The sequence below is a fragment of the Callorhinchus milii genome, unplaced genomic scaffold (assembly GCF_018977255.1).
Source record: "Callorhinchus milii isolate IMCB2004 unplaced genomic scaffold, IMCB_Cmil_1.0 Scaffold29, whole genome shotgun sequence".
In the NCBI taxonomy this organism is placed as follows: Eukaryota; Metazoa; Chordata; class Chondrichthyes; order Chimaeriformes; family Callorhinchidae; genus Callorhinchus; species Callorhinchus milii.
Genome location: NW_024704770.1, coordinates 4110076 through 4128449, shown reverse-complemented (window position 1 = coordinate 4128449; position 18374 = coordinate 4110076). Strand labels below are relative to the sequence as shown.

The window sequence follows — 18374 nt, the reverse complement described above, 5'->3', positions numbered from 1 at the left end:
GGATTGCACTAAGCTATACCAAAAGTGTGTGATGGAACAGGCTGAGTGGGCTGAATGGCCTCATTCTCTAAAGGGTGAGGACATGGGGCTGGGATTTCCTTTCCTGCTGCAGTTCCAGCCTCCAGCCTCCAGGCGGCGCTGTCCCACAACCCAACCTAACCTGGCGGCGCAACCTAACCTGCTGGTGCGGGGGGGGGGGGGGAGGGGCAGATTGATTGACGTACCAAACGTCCGGCCGAGCGGGTGCAGGTGTGGGACCAATGAACGCGAGGAGAGGGCGGGGCTCTGGAAGAGGTGAGAGACAGGACTGAGGACCAATCAGGAGCCGTCTGGCGGGGGGAGCGGCCAACCAGCGTGAGGAGAGGGGCGGGCTCTGGAAGTGACAGGAGTGAGAACCAATCAGCAGCCGCCAGACTGAGCTGGGGGTGGGGGGTGGGGAATCCGACCAATGAGCGTGAGGCGAAGGCGGGTTCCGGGGGTGGGGGTGTGATTGACAGGGTCGTGGACCAATCGGGAGTCAGGCCGAGCGGGAAGCTGGTGAGACCAATGACCGTGAGGAAGGGGGCGGGCTCTTAGGGGGGAAAATGGCGCCGAGCGCGAAAAAGCGTCCGGTGGCGGCGGCCAAGAGGAAAACCAACGTCCTGAGGAGCTTACACCGCCTCAAGGTACCGCCCCCCCCTCCCCTCCGCCCTCAGCCCCTCCTCCCCCCCCAACATCCACCCCCCCGGCAGCCCCTCCATCCTCACCTCCACCCCTCAACCTCCTCCCTCCCCCTCAACCTTCTCCCTCCTCAACCTCCTCCCCTCAATCTCCTCCCTCCCCCCCCCTCAACCTTCCCCCTAACCTCCTCCCTCAACCTCCTCCCTCCCCCTCAACCTCCTCCCCCTCAACTTCCCCCTCCTCCCTCCTCAACCTCCTCCCTCAACCTCCTCCCTCCCCCCCTCAACCTTCCCCCTAACCTCCTCCCTCAACCTCCTCCCTCCCCCCCTCAACCTTCCCCCTCCGCCCCCCTCAATCTCCTCCCTCCCCCCCTAACCTCCTCCCTCCTCAACCTCCTCCCTCCTCAACTTCCTCCCCTCAACCTCCACCCCCCCCTTCCCCTTATAGCCCCCTCCCCGGGCGAGAGCAATCCCGGCTATAACAGTGACCCCCCCCCCCCCCCCGCGCTGCTCTATATAAACTGTATAAATAATAAATAATAAATACTATATATAATTCCCCCCCCACTGCGCTATAACTACTGCAACTGGACACCTGCAGCTATAATAATAATAATAATAATAAGCCTCGCGTTTGACACAGCGCCTCATCGCACCTGTGGGACTTCCCAAAGCGCTTCACGGGATATGCTGTAAAGTGTAGTGACTGTGTATTTTGTGGGTGAAACGCGGCAGCCGGTGCCGCGCAGCAGCGTCCCCACACACAGCCCTGGATTGAGTGACCAAGTTATAGTTATACTAACCTTGAACCCGCACAGTGTACGGTGACGCTCCAATGCGCTGCTGGGGGGTGGGTTGCGGGGTTGCGGGGGGTGGGGGTTGCATTGTTGGAGGTGCTGAACGTCATCCGCCTGCTCAGGTGGACATTATTGACCCCGTGACGCCATTTGCAAAGAGAAGGGAGTTTCTCTTTTGTCTCCCTGTGCCCTGACAATTCCCCGAATAAAATCCCCCGCGAGCTATTGTGCTGCCGCGTTTGCCTACAAAAACACACAGTCACTCCATGTCACAGTGAATCCTGCGAAGCTTTGAGACGTCCTTCCGGCTTAAAAAGGCGCCATATCAAATGCAACGACTATTATGATAGCCTGTAACGGCCCCCCCACAGACACACGCCCACTCTCTGCTTTATAACTAGTGTGACTAGCATAACTAGACTAGGAGCAAACGCTGCAGGTCTCCTTAGTGTTGGGGAGCTGACCTTTGGGTGAGAGTTGATGTGGGAGTTGTGTTTTTTTCTGGACGGTTCCTGAAGTGCTTTACGTTTTCTCGTTGCAGATTACCGGACAGTTCTCCCACCGAATGTTCCAGAACCTGCCGCCGATATTGTGCGTCCCGCTAAAAAACATAGTGGACGATGTGTTTTTGCTCGCGGGGTACGTGGAAGAAAAAAAGGTTTCAGTCGGTTGGCATTCCTTCCTGGCCTTTTCCTCCCCTCCCACCTCTCTCCGTGGAGGAGATCAGACTCCGGAGTGAAAAGTCCGGACTCNAAAAAACATTGATATAAATGTAGTTCTGCCTTGTATTGAGTAGAGAAGGTTGAGGGGTGGTCTACAGAGAAACTGTTTCCTCTGGTGGGTGGGGGTGGGGGGGATCCAGAACAAGTGGGGGGGCATCATCTTAAAATTAGAGCCAGGCCGTTTAGGAGTGAAATCAGAAGGCAGTTTTTCACACAAAGGCCAGTGGGAGTCTGGAACACCCTCCCTCCCCCACAAGGCTGCGGATTATGGCTGAATCCGTTCACATTTTTAATTAGAATTTAAAAATCGATTCAAATTTTCCAGACTGAGGTGGACAGCTGTTTGTTAGGTCAGGGGATCAAGCGATAATGCAGCAAGGGCAGGGTAATTGGAGTTGAGGTACAGATCAGCCGTGATCTTATAGAATGGCGGTACAGGCTCGAGGGGCTGAATGGCCTCCTCCTGTTTCTATGCTGCGCAAATAACTAACTGAGCGCCTGAAATTTGAGAGTCTCTCACAATCAGCCTGGCTCCTGACGTGAAAGACGCCGCGTAAATGTCACGTGTTGTTGCACGGAATAATATAACAACGCCGACAACTACTTGCATTTACACAGCGCCCTTCAAGTGGCAGCATTTCGGAGCGCTTAACAATGGCGGAGCCTGAATAATAATTAATAATAATAATAGTTATAAGGATTATTCTTGCTCTTGTTCTTCTCTCGGCTGCAGGCATATATTCCTCGGATTCACAAAATGTGGGCGATATGTGCTGTCCTACACCAGGGAACAGGTGTTTGATGAGTTACCGGATTACGTGTATTACCTTTACTGGTGGAAATTCAACATTCACGACAAACTGAAACAGGTGAGTAATAAGCACACAAGCGAGAGACAGCGAGAGCCAAATAGCCCATTGCCCTTTAAATCAAAACCTAGTCTACACCCAGGGGGCTATGTATTTGTTTGTTTGTTTGTTTGTTTGATTTTTGAAGGGTCTCCTTCAAAAGGGTGGAGTCCTGTAGCTCAGGGGTGAGAGCACTCACCTTGCAAGCGAGAGACCTGGGTTCGATTCCCGGGCAGGTCAGGGTGAAACATTGGGCAAGTTTCCTTACTCCACACACACCCCCGTCTCTGGTTACCCAGCACTAAGTATGAAACCAGTTGTTAGTCGATTGGCGCATGCTTTTCCGGGATAATATTTTCCACAAAAAGAATAGTAATAATAAATAGGTCACTCAATCCACGAGTATTTATGGGACATCGCTGTGGCTGCCCACAAAATACACAAGTCACTGCATTTGACAGTGTATCCTGTGAAGCGCTTTGGGATGGCTCGACGGTGTAATAAGGCGCTGTAGGAAAGCCAGGATTCTTGTTATTATTATTATTATGGTTTGTGTGTTATTATGATTTGTGTGTGTTTGATTGTAGGTGCGGCAGATCCGCTTGTTCAAGGATCAGGAAGTGTACAGCGACCTGTACCTGACTGTCTGTGAGTGGCCTAGTGACCCAACAAAGCTCATCGTCTTTGGCTTCAAGTAACTATCTGTGACCCTTTTTTACAAAGAGAAGTAACGCAACACCAACAACAACTTGCACTCACACGGGCAGTGTCTCTCGGCGCTTAACAGTGGTGGAGCCGGGGGGGGGTGGGGGGGGGGGAAGGTGCCTTCCTCTAAACACAGTAGAAGAGGAAGGTCTTCAATTGTGATCTAAAAGAGGGGAAAGAGGGGGAGAGGAGGAGGGATTGGTGGGGAGAGAGTGACGGAGACTGGGGGCGTAGTGGCTGAAAGCGCGGCTGCTGATAGGGGGTCACGAGGGACATGCATTTGGCACCTCCCTCCCTACCTTTCTGACCTGAAGACTTGATCTGTCTTCCTCTATGACTGTGCCTCCCCCCCCCTTCTCTCTCTCTCTCTCTCTCTCTCTCCCCCCCCTCTCCCTCCTCCTCTGGCTCAGTGTCAGCCTCCGCCACTGTTCGAGACTATCCCAAGCGAAGGGCCGCTGTGCAAAAGCAAGTTGCTGTTGTTAATTCGGACGCCTTGTGGCGTCCAAACTGAGAACTATTATTGTCAATCGTCGTCGATAACAAGAAGGAATTCTTTATCTGAGAATCAAGAAGACACAAAGGACGTTATTGTTTTTTTTAAAGAATTTTCCATAATTTAGAGTCTTCAGAGTAGGAATTTGTGGGGGCGGCCGGGGAGGGGGTGTTGTGAGGTGGGGGGGAATAAGGTTGTGGGGTCTAGTTTGCGGGGAACGGTGAGGTTGTGGGGTCTGGTTGGCCGGGGTGGGTGAGGTTGGTGGGGTTTGACGACCAGGGGTCTCGTTTGGCGGACATTTCCCTCTCGAGATGAAATAAATCCCGACGTGAAAGCCTTGTGTTTATATCTCAGTATCCGCTCCGTCTATGACCTGCTGATCAACATGGTGATGAGCGACGAAAACGACCGAGATATTTACATTACAGCTGTGGCTGCTCCTCCCTTCACCCAGTGCCCGGACTGCCGTGACACAGCCCTGCTCACCACAGGTCAGACTAACCCCTCCCTCCCCTCCCTCCCTCCCTCCCCTCCCTCCCTCCCTCCCTCCTCGCTCAATCACCAACAATAATACTAATACTAATAATCCTCGCCTTTGACACAGCGCCTAATCACGTCTTCTAGGCATTTCAAAGCGCTTCACAGGATACACTGTGAAGTGTAGTGACTTTTTTTTTCGTCAAAACGCAGCAGCCAATTGCGCCCAGCGACGTCCCCACAAACAGCCGTGGGTTGAGTGACCACGTCATTATTATTATTTTTATTTATTTATTTTGGAAGAGACGATTACCCCCAGAAAAGCGATCCACCAATCGACGAACAACCGGATTCCTGCTTACTGCCCACAGAGGCACGTGTGTGGTGTGTGTGTGTGTGGTGTGTGGTGGTGTGTGTGTGGAGTAAGGAAACTTGCCTAAGGTTTCACCCTGAATTGAACCCAGGTCCTACACTTAAGGCGCGGTGTCAAATACAAGGATCAAAGGTTGCGCTTGTTTTTTTGTTCGGTGAATGTTGCCGCCTTCGGTTCTCATCCTCTCCTGAAGCCGCTTCGACAGGCCCCGGGTCGACTGTGCAGAAAGGGCCCGGACAGACGTAAGTAAGTGGCTGTTGTGCTTGTTTGACAGACGACCCGAACACTTGTTGCCTTCAGCACGGCTTCATGCTTCACACCAAGTTCCAAGTGGTCTACCCGTTCCCCACCTTCCAGCCCGCCTTCCAGCTCAAGAAAGATGGCGTTGTTTTACTGAACACCAGCTACTCGCTCGTTGCGTGCGCCATATCTGTCAACACAACAGGTGAAGCCCTCGGCCATTTCCCAGTGTGATTATTTTAGTAACTTAATAATAATAATAATAATAATGATCCTCAGCTTCGACTCAGTGCCTTATCCAGTTGTCGAGACGTCTCAAAGCCATTCGCAGGATACACTGTAAAGTGGAGTGACCGTGTGTTTTGTGGGCAGCCGGGTTTCCACCCCCCACAAAATCACACGGTCGCTACGCCTCACAATAAAATCCTGCGAATGGCTTCGAGGCGTCTGGCTGGTGTGAAAGGCGCTGGATCGAACGCAATAATAATCATCATCATCATCATAATAAAAATAACGATCCTCGCATTTGACCCGGCGCCTTGTCCCGTCGTCGAGACGTCTCAAAGCGCTCACGGGACACACCGTAAAGTGGAGTGACTGTGTGTTTGGGATAGAAACTTAGCAGCCAATCGCATTTACCCCCAAAATGTAACGTATGTGTTGATTATCATTAATATTTTGTGTGTGTTTCAGGAGACAAGGGCCAGGTTCTGTACAGTAAGAGCTGTGAGAGCCAGGAGCGAGCAGGAGAGGTTGAGGAGGAGCCGGTGAATGATAGCCTCACCCCCTCCCCGCCCCCCCATCCCCACCGGGGGCCGTGCGAGGCTCCATGCCTGTCTGCCCCAGGCCAGTGCTGTACCCTGCACCGAGCCGAGCCGGGGGGCTGCTCCGAGGGGGAGATGTCCGGGTGGGAATTCCGGGAACGTAAACACCAGGCGCCGGGCGAGAGCAAGGCCAAGGAATTCGCGGCCGATATTTTCCGGCGAGCGAGGGCTGCCACAAACGGCGGCGTTCCCGAGGAGACCCTCAGGCCGGGCGGCGGGGGAGCGGGAGCCGGGCACGGGGAGGATGTTCCCGGACACGGACACGAGGGACCGGCAGCGAGCTCCGTCCTCGCTCCAGCCGGCGGGAGCTCGGAGCTTCCCGTGGCTGCCGGCTGCACCTGCCCGGGTCCCGGGGGCAGCCAGGGGCCTGCAGATAGGCCCCGGGGCCGAGCTCAGGCAGAGCCGGGAGCCTGGGATACCGGCAGCCCCCACCCCGACAAACCCCAGCCACACAACAGCCCCCACCCCGACACCGAGCCCGGATACGTCAACTACACCAAACTGCACTATGTCCTGGAACCGTCAGCCAACACTGCACAGGACGATGGTGAGACAGTCACACCTACAGCCGTGTCACACCTACAGCCGTGTTGTAAATAATAATAATAATAATCCTGCCATTTGACACAGCGCCTCATCACGTCTCAAAGCGCTTCACAGATACACTGTGAAGTGTAGTGACTGTGTGTTTTGTGGGCAAAACGTCACCAAAGGCGCCCAGCGACGTCCCCACAAACAGCCGTGGGTTGAGTGACCACATTATTATTATTTTTTTTTGTGAAGGTATTAGCCCCGGGAACGTGATCGGCCCATTGACTAATAACCGGGTTCCTACTGACTGCTGGTGACCAGAGGCGCATGTGTGTGTGTGTGTGTGGGGGAGTAAGGAAACTTGCCTAAGGTTTCGCCTCGACCTGACCCGCCTGGGAATCAAACCCGGGTCCTCTGGCTTGCGAGGCGAGGGGTCTGACCCCTGCGCTACGAACTCCAGCGTTTTGAGATGCTGAGGTGTGAGCCACATGTGTGCCTCTATGGTTCAGCAGCGAGGGGGCGGGGGGCTGTGGGTTAATGCCTGCTCCTGTGCCCACCCTGTGTGCCAGGCTAACCCCCCTCCCCTCTTCTCTCCAACAGGCTACGACGATGACAAGATCTCACTGCCTTTCGTGGTAACGGACCTGAAGGGAAGAAATCTGAAGCAGGTTAAAGAGAGCGCCTCGTATCAGGTAATGGGACTGAGGCCCCTCAACCCCTCGGCCACACCACACTCGCCCCCTTGCCTGTCTTCAGATCACTTTCCTCTTCGACTGTGTTTACGGTGACCTCCCTCCTCTCTCTCTCCCCGGCTCAGCTTCAAGCTCCAGCCCTCTGAAGCTCTCTGAGTTGTTTTATTGTGATAATAATAATAATCCTGGTATTTGACCCAGCGCCTTATCACGTCTTCGAGGCGCTTCACGGGACACTCCATGAAGTGTAGCGACTGTGTGTTTTGTGGGCTTAAGAGGGGGAGAGTCAGCGCCCAACCCTCTCTCCCTCCCTCCCACCCACCCACCGTCTCTATGTCTCACTTCCAGGGCAAGTACCTGACGGTGGAGCAGCTGATACTAGATTTCGAGTACGTGATCAATGAGGTGATCAGGAATGACGCTGCCTGGTCAAAACGCTACTGCTCTTTCAGTGACTATGACATTGTTATCCTGGAGGTGAGTCACGCTTGGGGAGGGGCCATCCCGGCGGTAGGTGAAGGTGGGGGGCAGGGGGCACTGGCTCCCAATTCCCCCATTCCCACCCCTCCTCCCACCCACCACTAGAGGATCGAGTTCAAAGTCCTTGTCCTCGCCTTCAAAGCCCTCCCGGCCTTGCCCCTCCCTACCTCTGTGACCTGGTAACTCGACCCGACCGCTCCCTCCCTCCGCTCAGCGGGTTCCGGCCTGCTCCACGTCAACCCCACCTGGCCCAACCCACCCCACCCCACCCCACCATCGGCAGCCTCTCTGCCCCCACCCTCTGGAACTCCATCCATCTCCCTCGCCCCCCTCCCTCCTTCACCTGACCCTCCTTTTCGACCGCGCCTTTGGTTATCCTCCACCTGCACCCAACCCCCAGTTCTGGGGCTAAATCCCTGACTGTCCGTCCAGTGCCTTGGGATGTCCTCCCGACGTGAGAGGCAGGCGCTGTGTAAATGTTCACTGTGTGGCCTCGCTGGCTCTCGGCTGCTGTCACTGACCCTGTGCTACAGCCAACCTGTCTTTGTTTCAAGGTGTGCCCCATAACCAACCATGTTATCATTAACATAGGCCTGCTGCTGTTAGCATACCCTTCCGAGGAAGAAGGACAAATCAGGTAAGCGCTTCCGTGTTCTCCGGTGTTTGCTCGGGCTCCGGCTTGCTCCCCGTCACCCGCCCTGTCCTGTCTGTCCAGCCCCACCCCACCCCACCCCACCATCGGCCGGGCCTTCAGTCTCTCTGCCCTCCACCCTGTGGGACTCCATCCCACCTCACCCCCTCCTTCAAGGCCCGCCTCGAGACTCTCCCTCTTCGACCAACCGCGCCTTCGGCCACCCTCCAACCCCCCACCCTCCCGGCCCTCCATCCCTCCTGATCCCAACCCCCAGCTCACGTCCAAATCCCTGACTGTCCAGCGTCTTGGGACAGTCCTCCCGACGTGAAAGGCCCTGTGTCAGTGTAACGTGTTGTTGTAATCCTCATAAGAATAATCCTTGCATTCAACATAGCACCTCATCACGTGGTCGAGACGTCTCAAAGCGCTTCACAGTGCGAAGTGCAACGACTGTATGTTTTGTGGGCGAAATGCAGCAGCCAATTGCGCACAGCAGCGTCCCACAGACAGCCGTGGGTGGCGTGACCGGATTAGTATTATTGTCAGCACGATTAATGTGTCATCGTCAATGTATTATCAACAAGGTTGTTGTTGCTGTTTGATGTGGTTTCGCTGCCCCTACGTGGTATACAAAAACAAATTGTTGTTGTTGCAGTTCTTGGCTCAAAAACACCCGGGGGGGTGTTTTTTTTAAAGTCACTACACTTTACAGTGTATCGTGTGAAACGCTTTGAGAATCTGGAAGACGTGATGAGGCGCTGCATCAAACCTCCAGGATTATTATTATTGATATTATTATTATCTTCCAGACCAAAGACCTACCACACGTACCTGCGGGGGGCTTGGAACCTGAACACGGGGGTCTTTGCTACCGTAGGGGTAGGTGACTTGACTGCCGTCCAGGGACAGACCAGGTAAACACCCCCTCACCAGCTCTCCAACTATCGCTCTATTTCTTGCTCTCTCTCTCTCTCTCTCTCTCTCTCGCCCGCGGCGATGTCCAATGGTTGTGGGTTTGAGACCCACCCCCCCCCACCCTGTAACACTACCTACACTACCTCCCCCGCCCCAGCAAGGTGTGTGTGTCTCTCTATTTCTGTCTCCATCTCTATCACTCTCAGTGTGTGTGTCTCTCTGCCTGTCTGTCTCTCTCTCTCTCTCTCTCCACGTCTCTCTCGCTCTCCCTGCCTCTCACTGTCTCTCACTCTGTGTGCGTGTGTGTGTGTCTCTCTGTGTCTCTCTCTCTCTCTCTCTCAGCGGCAGTGTGTGGAGTACATTCAGGAAGAGTTGTGTGGACGTGGCTATGAGGTGGCTGGTTCCCGAGAGCATCTTCCGCAACGTCAATCGCATGACAAACGAGGCCCTGCACAAAGGTCAGGCTCTGCGCACTCGGGGGGTCAAACACACCGGGTACAAGATCGTGCCAAAGGTCTTAGTGCATCAGCCTGGGGCAGGATACTTAGGGTTAGGGTTAGGGTTAGGGGGAACCGTGATCACTCAATACTGACAGACAGACAGACAGACAGACACACACACTCTCGTGAGACGTGATAAGGAGCTGTTATCAAATGCAAGGATTATTATTATTATTACCCGCACACTACGTCCCCACCTCCCCTGATAAGGCACTGTGTCAAATGCGAGGATATCAAAGGGAGGGGAGGGCTGGGGGGAGGGCAGGGCTTGGTTGGGGGTTGTGGGGGGCCTGGGCTGGGTGGGGAGTGGGGGCTGGGTAGGTGAGGGGAGGGCTGGGGGAGGGCAGGGCTTGGTTGGGGGTTGTGGGGGGCCTGGGCTGGGTGGGGAGTGGGGGCTGGGTAGGTGAGGGTAGGGCGGAGCTGGACAAGCCCCTGGTAACCATTCCCCTCCTGTTTATTGCAGGCCGGTCACTGAAGCGACTGACGGACATCGGACGGAGTATGTGGATTGTTCTGTAGCCCGGGTTCGTCGGGGTGGGGGAGGGAACGGGGTGGGGTGGTTGGTGGGGGGCGGGAGGCGGGGGGGGTCACTCGAGAGGACCAGTGACAACTAAGGAGAGAGTTGAGGAACGAGGAGACACTCAGCACCTCTTGATTTTCGCACTGACTGACACGTAAGGTTGTTTGTTTCCTTGTTTCCCTGTTTTTTTTAAAAAAAAGCTACCTCTTCATCGGATCTCTCTTTCCTTCATTCCTTCACAGCCTTAAAGGCCGTACCCAGGCGGGGGGGGGGGGGGGGGAGGGGGGCGGGGTTGTGTTTTTTTTATTATTATTATATATTAAAAATAAGTTGTTGTTTGGAGTCTTAAAACGTCTACGTGGCCCCGGGCTCGGGGGGAGAGTGGGGGGTGTCCTGCTGAGGGCCGGAGGACGGATTTGAGAAAGGTCCGCAGGCCGCATAAGCAATATTTTATCCTGATCGGCCAGTCCTGTTGTCCCCGTCCCCCCCCCAGTGACTGTCTCCTGATTTTTGCCTGTGTTTGATCATCACATCATCTCCCGGGGGCCGGATGTGGCCCGCGGGCCGGAAGTTGAACCACCCTGACGTAGGATGTCAGACCCGTTGTGGTCGTTCCTTTCCCTGCGTGTGTACCCCTGGCTCCCGGGGAACCAGTCACAGTCTCAGTGCCGAGGTTTGCTGACTCCTTGCCCCCCAAACATCCAGACCCCTGTTTGTTAACCATTTCTTTTTTTGGGGGTGGGGGGTGGAGGGGGGGCAGGGGACTGGTTTATTTTATGTTTGAACACTAAGTGGTGTTTGGTCTTTCAAGATAGAAGGGAATGGGACTCCAGGAAGTCTATCCTTCTTGATTCTCGTCTACATCAAGACCCCTGTTCCTCCATCGCTCTCCCCACCCTGCATCCTCGACCTGCCCCCCCATCCTCGACCTGCCCCCCCCCGCCCCCTCCCCTAGACCTGTCCACTAAAGTTGTGACTGTGAGATGGTTGTTCGCAGAATCCCGGGTGCCGATGGGGGGATATTCCGAATTGTTGCGTGTTGGTTCGTGAGCTCGTGCGGGGCGGCTGTTGCTGAGGGAGAAAGTGTTTCGTTACTCTTTCCTTCCTCCATTTTTTTGTGAATTTCAAATAAAACTTCTGCTCGAACGTAGTGACTCTGTCGGGTTGTGTCGTGGGTTCCGTCGCTTCCGAGCTCGGGTCAGATCTGTCTCTCTGCCCAAAAGGCTGTGGGTCACGGCTGAATCCAATCAAAATTTTCAAGACCGAGGTGGACAGATGTTTGTTAGGTCGGGGGATCAAGGGATATGGGGCAAAGGCGGGTAATCGTAATTGAGGTACAGATCAGCCTGACAGACTGGTGGAACAGGCTCAAGGGGCTGAATGGCCTCCTCCTGATTCCATGCTCACACCCAAATAGGGGTCAAGCCAGGCAGCGGGTCAGAAACCAAACGTTTCAAAAAAATAATTTATTTCATAACCAAACCCCCCCCCACCCACCGCACACACACACACACACACGCACACACACTGGCAGGTTTCCCATCTCTGGACAGTTTCCGGTTGCCCCGAAACCTGGTAATATTTACAGGGGGGAAATAAGTGGGTTTTGGGGGCAGTTTGACAGGAATAAACATTAATATTAATAGTAATGATAATCCTTGCGGTTGACACGGCGCCTTATCGTGTCTTCGAGACGTCTCAAAAGCGCTTCGCGGGATACACTAAGGTGTAGTGACTGTGTGTTTTGTGCGGGAAATTTTGTATATTATTTACAACCAACATTAATAATAATTCTGGGCAGTTTATCCAGTTCATTAAAACTCCTGGTGGGTGGTGGGGAGGGGGAGTGTGGTGGGGGGAGTGTGGTGGGGGGTGAGCCTGGTGGTGGGGGGTGAGCCTGGTGGTGGGGGGGGAGTGTGGTGGGGAGTGGGGAGTGTGGTGGGGGGGGTGTGGTGGGGGGAGTGTGGTGGGGGGGGTGTGGTGGGGGGAGTGTGGTGGGGGGGTGTGGTGGGGGGGAGTGTGGGGGGGGGAGTGTGGTGGGGGGGGGTGGTGGGGGGAGTGTGGGGGGTGGGGTGGGGGGGAGTGGGGTGGGGGGAGTGGGGTGGGGGGAGTGTGGTGGGGGGTGAGCCTGGTGGTGGGGGGGGAGTGTGGTGGGGGGGGAGTGTGGGGGGGGGGTGTGGTGGGGGGAGTGGTGGGGGGGAGTGTGGCGGGGGGGAGTGTGGTGGGGGGGAGTGTGGTGGGGGGGGGTGTGGTGGGGGGGGGTGTGGTGGGGGGGAGTGTGTTGGGGGGGAGTGTGGTGGGGGGGGTGGGGTGGGGGCTGGTTTGAAAGGCTTTGTGTAAATTCTGTGATTCCCCTTTAAGGTTGCTATGGTGAAAGGGGACGCCGCTTCTGGCATGACGTCACGCCGGAAATGTAACGAAGCAGAACTACTTCCGGGTTGAGGTCACAGATGGCAACATGTTGATCAGAGTGAAGGTGAGGAACACGAGAGGCTGTCACTCAGGGGGGGGGGGGGGGGCTCAGCTGTCACTCCGGGGGGGGCTCAGCTGTCACTCCGGGGGGGGCTCAGCTGTCACTCCGGGGGGGGGGGCTCAGCTGTCACTCCGGGGGGGCTCAGCTGTCACTCCGGGGGGGGCTCAGCTGTCACTCAGGGGGGGCTCAGCTGTCACTCCGGGGGGGGGGGCTCAGCTGTCACTCCGGGGGGGGGGCTCAGCTGTCACTCCGGGGGGGCTCAGCTGTCACTCCGGGGGGGGCTCAGCTGTCACTCAGGGGGGGGCTCAGCTGTCACTCAGGGGGGGCTCAGCTGTCACTCCGGGGGGGGGGGCTCAGCTGTCACTCCGGGGGGGCTCAGCTGTCACTCCGGGGGGGCTCAGCTGTCACTCCGGGGGGGGCTCAGCTGTCACTCCGGGGGGGGCTCAGCTGTCACTCAGGGGGGGGCTCAGCTGAAAGTGGGGGGGGAGAGGGCGAGAGTTCCAGAGTTTTGGGGCGAGGGGACAAACAGGAGGCAGCGGGTGGTGGGGTGGGGTGGAGGGAGTGAGCGGGTCGGAGAGAGTGGTGGTGGGTGGGGGGGGGGTGGGAAGAGAGGGAGTGGGGGTGGGGGTGGGGGGAGGGGGGCGCAAGGGCGTGTGTGGGGGTTGGAAACGAGTGCGAGGATCTCGAGCGCGATCCGCTGGGTGACGGCTCCCGGGGAGGGATGGGGCGGCGATGATAATAGCAATAATCCCGGCATTTGTCCCGACTCCTTATCGCGTCGCCGAGACGTCTCAAAGCGCTTCACGGGATACGCTGTACAGTGTAGTGACTGTGTGTTTTGTGGACGCAACGCGGCGGCCAATTGCGCCCCAACGACGTCCCCACAAACGGCGCAGGTTTGAGGGACAACATTATAATTTTTTTAATAGCAAAACGCTGGGGGTAGGGAGTTGCTCCCTCTCTCTCTCCCTCCTTTTCTCTCTCTCTCTCTCTCTCTCTCTCTCCTGGTTTCCTGGGACAAGAAGATTAATCCAATTTTTTGTGCCTTTTTATCTCAGACGTTTGTGAACCAGTCAGCGCGGCTCGTGAGCGTCTGCAGGGGCTTCCACCAGACCCCAGGACACTGCCTCCCTCTCATCCCCATTGTCATCGAGCAGACGGTAAGTAATAATAATAATAATAATAATAATAATAATGTTCGAAAAGAGAAGGGAGTTTCTCTCTCTCTCTCTCTCTCTGTCTCCCGGTGTCTTGGCTTAACAATCCCCCACATCAAAACGTCGTCACTGTTTGTGCGGACGCTGCTGTGCGCAATCGTCTGCCGCGTTCGGCCACAAAACATACAGTCAATTCACTTTATAGTATATACGAAACACAAAATACTGCAGATGCTGGAAATCTGAAACGAAGACAGAAGTGGTTGGGAACGCTCAGCGGCTCAGGCAGCATTGCTGCACGAAACGTCGACTCACTTTCCTCTCTCCATGGATGCCGCCTGACCCGCTGAGCGTTCCCGGCCACTTCTGTTTTTGTTTGACTTTATAGCTTTATAGTACACGTGGAGTCCTGTAGCTCAGTGGTTAGAGCGCTCGCCTCACACAAGTGAGAGGAGCCGGGTTCGATTCCCGGGTGGGTCAGGTCAGGGCGAAATGTTGGTCAAGATTCCTTGCCCACACACGCCTCTGTTTACCTATCAGTCAGTAGGAACCCGGTTGTTAGTGGGATTGGCGGATCGCATTCCCAGGGGTAATAATCCCTTCAAGTTTAATAAATAAATCGGTCACTTCAATCCCCGGCTGTTTGTGGGGACGCTGCTGTGCGCAAGTGGCTGCCTCATTTCGCCCACAAAATACACAGTCACTACACTTTACAGTGTGTCCTGTGAAGCGCTTTGAGACGTCTCGACGTGATAGGGCGCCGTATCAAATGCCGGGATTATTATTATTATTATTATTGCTAAATTGGAGTGTTGTGTGCGATTGAATCGCGGTGGGAATCCTTGTGAACAATTCACTCACTGTTCTCCCCCCCGACTGAAGGTGAATTTAATTAACCTGTAAATAATTTTCTTGTCAGGGTCGAGGTGAGCGAGCGTATGACATCTACTCCAGACTGCTGAGGGAGCGGATTATATGTGTCATGGGACCAGTAAGTGGCTGTTAAGACTTCCCTGTTAACACGTTCTACGTCTGGCTCAGTGCTAGCGATCTCTCGCTCTCTCTCTCTCTCTCTCTTTCGCCTCTGAGTCGGAAGGTTGTGGGTTCAATCCCCCACGTCGTGACTTGGAATCACATGGTCTAAGCTGACTCTCCAATGCAGCGCTGGGGGGAGTGTTGCATCATCAGAGAGACACTGTCCTTGAGATGAGATGTTCATCCGAGCTCCCGGTCTGGATGTTAAAGATCTTGCTTTAAAAGAGGACAAGGATCTTGAACTCCGTCCTCGGGGGGGGGGTGGGGGGACCAGCCAGGCCAGGATGGGGGCGATAGGGTCATGCACGGAGCCTGGTGGCTTGAGAGGAGCAGAGCTGCCGAGTTCTGGATCATCTGAAATTTGTGGACGCCCGTTATCTCCGCTCGACTGGCTCCGGCCTCCTGCTCGTCCCTCGTGGCCTTCCGTTCCACCGTCGGAGGCCGCGCTTTCAGCCGCTACCCTCCCCCAAAACCCTGGAACACTCTGCCTCAATAACCCCCCCCCACTGTGCGCCTCGTCCCCTTTCTTCCCCGTCTTCAGGTCGCGCCCGAAGACCTTCCTCTTTGATCTGTTCCAATTTGGATCACGTCAAGACCGAAGAGCAGTCGAGCCACATCCCTTTAAAACCCTCAGTAATATTCCGGTGGGGATTTTTAATTGCAGATCGACGACTCCGTGGCTAGTCTGGTGATCGCTCAGCTGCTGTTCCTCCAGTCAGAAAGTAACAAGAAACCCATCCACATGTACATCAACAGCCCAGGTGGGTCGGGCGGGCAGTGAGGTTGTTGAGGTCCAGTTGGGAGCTGAGCTTGTTAGACGCTTCCCCCCCCTCCGCCCCCCCGCCCAAGTCCCCAACCCGTGCCCCGGGAATTGAACCCGGGTGCTCTCGTTCGTTTGCGAGGCGAGCTAACCAGTACTCTACAGGACCTCACAGCAGTAGCACCAGAGGACAAGCGGATTTCAGTGAGCGAGCGGGAAAACCTGTGGAACAGGCTCCCGAGGGAGGTAGGGAGGGAGGGAGGGGGGACGACGGACGGACGGACGGGGGAAGCAGAAAGCGTTGATTCTTTCAAGCACAAATGGGATCGATTTCTGTTGGGAAATAATACCTGTCGGGGGGGGATACAGTGTATAGTTTGGGGGACGCAACATGCGCAAGCGACTGCCAAGATGGGCGGAAGGAGAAACTGGATGGACCTCTTTGGTCTCACAAATTCACTAATAATAATGGATCCTTAATAATTTGGGCACTGGACCTTATCATCGGGTCTTCGAGATGTCTCAAAGCGCTTCACAGGATACACTGTAAAGTGTACTGTCTGTGTGTGTGTGTGTGTGTGTGTGTAGTGACTGTGTATGTTGTGGGCGAAACGCGGCAGCCAATTGACGTCCCATAAACAGTCCTGGATTGAAGTGACCAATTTATTATTATTATTATTTATTTATTTATTTTTGACGCGCTCTAACCACTGAGCTACAGGACTGCAGGTTCTTATGTTCCTGTGTTTCTCTGTGCCCGCAGGAGGGGTGGTGACAGCTGGCCTGGCCATCTACGACACCATGCAGTACATCCTGAACCCCATCTCCACCTGGTGTGTGGGTCAGGCCGCGAGTATGGGGTCCCTGCTGTTGGCTGCGGGCTCCCCTGGCACGAGGCATTCCCTGCCTAACGCCCGTATAATGATCCACCAGCCATCGGGGGGCACTCGGGTGAGTATTCACTGCCCTGGGGATGGTGGGGGTGGGCGGGTGGGTGATGGGAGAGACTGTGGGCTGGGCTGGAGCTGGGGGTGGGATGAGTCAGTCTTAAAGGGAAGCAACTAAGTCAGACTTAAAGGAAAGCAAGTAACACTGCCGGGCGCAATAGGCTGCCGCGTTCCGCCCACAAAATACATAGGCACTACACCTTCACAGTGTATGCTGTGAAGCACTTTGAGATGTCTCGACGACGTGATAAGGCGCCGGGTCAAACACCAGGATTATTATTATTAACAACAAATTGCATTTATACGGGAGAGGGGGAATCAGAAGTCCGAGCTTGGGAGGACGTCCCAAGGTGTTGGACAGTGAAGGGTTTGCACCCGAGCTTGAGGCTGGAGTCAAGAGGGGTTGAGGGCAAGGATGGCGGTGGGGGAGGGTGATGACCGAAGGCCTGATTCAGTGTTTTAGTAACTTACGAATCGTTTAGAAGTGACGTGAGGGAAGATGTCAACAGCCGGAGGGTGGAGAGCGAACTGGTCGATGTGTTTGGTTCATCCCTCAGTCCCCTCCGCCTCGCTCCCTCCCTCCCTCGCCTCCTCAAGACATTCAGTCACCCTCCTGCCCCTACCCTCCCCGCCCTCCACCATCTCCTGATGCCAACCACCAGCTTGGGTGCGGATCCCTGACTGTACAGCGCTTTGAGACTTCCTCCTGATGTGAAAGGCGCCGTGTAAATGTCATGTGTTGTTGTTGTTTGCAGGGTCAAGCTACTGACATTGCGATTCAGGCGGAGGAGATCCTGAAGATCAAGAGACAAGTCAACATCATCTATGCCAAGCACACCAAACAACCCCTGGAAGTGCTGGGTGAGTCAATGTTGGTGTAGGATTGCACCTGACATGAGCTCAGTGGTTAGAGCCTTCGCCTCGCAAGCGAGAGGACCTGGGTTCGATTCCCGGGCGGGTCAGGTCGGGGCGAAACGTTCCTTACTTCACCCACACAAACACACACACACACAGTTTACTAACAGTAAGTAGGAACCCTGTTGTTAGTCGATTGGCGGATGGCTGTTCCGGGGGTAATAATTTCTTTAAAATATAATAATAATAAATCGGTCACTCAATCCAGGTCTGTTTGTGGGGACACTGCTGCGCAATTGGCTGCTGCGTTTCCACCACAAAATGTACAGTCTTTACACTTTACAGCATATTCTGTGGGGGCGAGGCGGGGGCAGGGGGGTTGCGGAGGGAGTTGGGATGTGGGGGGTTGGGAGAAGGAGGCTTGAACCCACAACCTTCCTCCCCCCGGAGGCGGGAGTGCGAGTGCCTGAGCCGGACAGAGAGCAGTGATGGCTGTGTTGTGCATTACAGAGGGGGCGATGGAGCGCGATCGTTATATGAGCCCAGTGGAGGCTCTGGATTTTGGGATCATCGACCGGGTGTTGGTTCACCCTCCGCAGGATGGAGAGGACGAGCCTGAATTAGTCCATAAAGACAGCTCCACGTCAGCTTCTCCGGAGCCTTGAATCCTCCGCTCCCTCGACCTCTGTAGCTGCATCGTTCCTCGTGTCTAATAAAGGTTTCTCCAGGTTGTAGCC

The 18374-nt window shown here is 55.2% G+C and overlaps 2 protein-coding genes across 3 annotated transcripts; both read left to right on the top strand.

Moving 5' to 3' along the window:
- The first annotated feature begins 554 nt into the window (after positions 1–554).
- On the top strand, positions 555–10429 carry LOC103191149 (DDB1- and CUL4-associated factor 15). Of its 2 annotated transcripts, XM_042344735.1 has the most exons (13): positions 555–665; positions 1998–2095; positions 2912–3047; positions 3614–3720; positions 4579–4715; positions 5349–5519; positions 6008–6685; positions 7270–7361; positions 7710–7838; positions 8396–8478; positions 9285–9389; positions 9733–9848; positions 10354–10429. In XM_042344735.1, the coding sequence occupies exons 1-13, from the start codon at positions 585–587 to the stop codon at positions 10407–10409; spliced, it is 1989 nt and encodes a 662-aa protein (XP_042200669.1). In that variant the 5' UTR covers positions 555–584; the 3' UTR covers positions 10410–10429. The 2 variants fall into 2 exon arrangements, with proteins under 2 accessions (XP_042200669.1, XP_042200670.1); XM_042344736.1 differs by lacking the exons at positions 9733–9848; positions 10354–10429 and having other exon boundaries at positions 8433–8478; positions 9285–9345.
- A 2389-nt stretch (positions 10430–12818) lies between these two features.
- LOC103191605 (ATP-dependent Clp protease proteolytic subunit, mitochondrial) lies at positions 12819–18371 on the top strand. Its single transcript, XM_042344718.1, has 7 exons — positions 12819–12886; positions 13942–14043; positions 14960–15031; positions 15740–15836; positions 16599–16786; positions 17538–17643; positions 18148–18371. The coding sequence occupies exons 1-7, from the start codon at positions 12869–12871 to the stop codon at positions 18300–18302; spliced, it is 738 nt and encodes a 245-aa protein (XP_042200652.1). The 5' UTR covers positions 12819–12868; the 3' UTR covers positions 18303–18371.
- Positions 18372–18374: the final 3 nt, after the last annotated feature.